This window comes from Alligator sinensis, unplaced genomic scaffold (genome assembly GCF_000455745.1).
Source record: "Alligator sinensis unplaced genomic scaffold, ASM45574v1 scaffold406_2, whole genome shotgun sequence".
Lineage (NCBI taxonomy): Eukaryota > Metazoa > Chordata > Crocodylia > Alligatoridae > Alligator > Alligator sinensis.
The window spans coordinates 132,189-133,913 of record NW_005842543.1 but is presented as its reverse complement, the minus strand read 5'-3'; the positions used below and the strand labels follow the sequence as shown (position 1 = coordinate 133,913).

Below are 1,725 nucleotides of genomic sequence, written 5' to 3'. Positions count from 1 at the left end.
CTAATAGAGGTAACACTTTGGAGAAACCCTTGTTAAGATAAGTCAGTGGTTCTGAGAACAGAAATAAAGCACAGTGCAAAATTTAGGCACAAAAATCTCTTGAATATTTTTCTCAAAATGTGTTCTACTTCTGACAAGCCAGTTATATTTAATCTATAGAAGGACCCGGGCCTCAGATAAGAACCCAAATATACTGGTCAGATATTTTTTTTCCTGAGACAAATAGCTTGAAGGATCTCTCTCTCTTACAGTGGGCATGCCAAGTTAAACAAATACTGCTAGGGAAGTACTAGTGAAATGAAGTGAGAAATACTGTTGGTGAAACATGAAATACAGTGTCCTGTACAGCAGCTGCCATTAAGCAGTTTTGTTTTTCCCTTTATGCATCATGAGCTGGTGAGTTCATGTTTGTTAAAACTTTCCAGTCATCCAAAAACTTTTAGCCTTATGATTTCCGTGTACCTCCTCCTGTGTGCTATTTAACTGTTAAAAGGAGGGGTTATGTAGTAATTCTACACCTGGTTGAGCCCACGCCTATCAACTTGCTAAACTTACCAAACAAGTGCAGACTTAAGCATGAGAACATCTGAACTTGCTTGGGACTGTGACCACCAGTTAAATAAGTCTTTGGATTTTCAGATTTTTACTGCTTGGGTTTACATTAGGGTAGCTTTACAAATGAGTCTACTGTAATGGCAGTCGATGACAGCAATTTATACTCTAGAACTAAGAGTAAACTGAATTCATATCAGAATGATTATAAATCAGTCAGACGGAGTAGCTTACCACCAGACCTCCTCCCGGGAAATGACCTTAAAGGAAGGTTTCAAAGAAATATTAAGAATTTAGAGCCTATACACCCCAGACGTCCTAAGAAAAGACCTTCTCTTTTCCGAGGTAGGACATGCTGTGTTTTACTAGTACACTGGTGCAGTACCTTTTTATCTTTTGTGCTGATATGTGAGGAATTTAGTAATTGGTTTCTGTAGTTATTAAATGAAATCTATTCCAGATAAAATAAGTTGCATGTACAAATTAAAACAAAAGAAATATGATATGCCATTGTAACTAAAAAGACAGTGTCCATTGGTATCTTTGTGTTTGTATTGTTTTTAATACTTGCCATTTAAAAAAAAAATCAGTTGACATGTATTAAAGTGCTTAAAATTAGGTCCTTAGCTCCACTTACAACAGAGATAATCAATTAAATTGGAGATATCCGATTTTTATTATTTTTGTATCTTGTTTTCTTTCTGGGGAGAGAGAGATGTAGACTTGTTCAGTGAAGCTGATCGTTTTTGTGTAGCCAGAAATTAACACCATTAAATACTCAGATGCATGCTTTAAATTCCTGTCTTGCACTGGAGCCTAAAAACGTTTGTAATAATTGATTCAGTTTAACTCTCTAGTTAAGATATTTGAATAAGGTGGATCAGTGGGTTGAATCAAGATAAAATAGGCATGTATTTTTATTTAAAATAATGTAAATAGTATCTAAAATAGACCAAAGATTAGGATGGATACGCACAAGATTTGTTATGGTGTGTTGCATTTAGAAGAATTTTGACATCTTTTACCAGGGGGATTCTAAATATCTGGGTTAATTTCCGTAGAAACTGGAAGTATAACTGTGAGACAACTGGAACAAGTAGAAACCTCTCATTCTAAAGGATAAAAATGTATTCTGAAATTAGTTATTTGATTTTTTAGATGGGAAAAAAATGG

The 1,725-nt window shown here is 34.7% G+C and overlaps 1 protein-coding gene across 1 annotated transcript in view; it reads left to right on the top strand.

Annotated features, from left to right (window-relative positions):
* Positions 1-575: 575 nt before the first annotated feature.
* LOC102371997 (protein furry homolog) overlaps positions 576-1,725 on the top strand; it is a gene marked incomplete at its 3' end in the record, with an annotated part of 123,645 nt that continues 122,495 nt past the window's right edge. The window contains exon 1 of the mRNA XM_025213628.1: positions 576-897. Coding sequence (XP_025069413.1) covers positions 693-897 — 205 coding nt within the window. The remainder of the gene's footprint in view (positions 898-1,725) is intronic.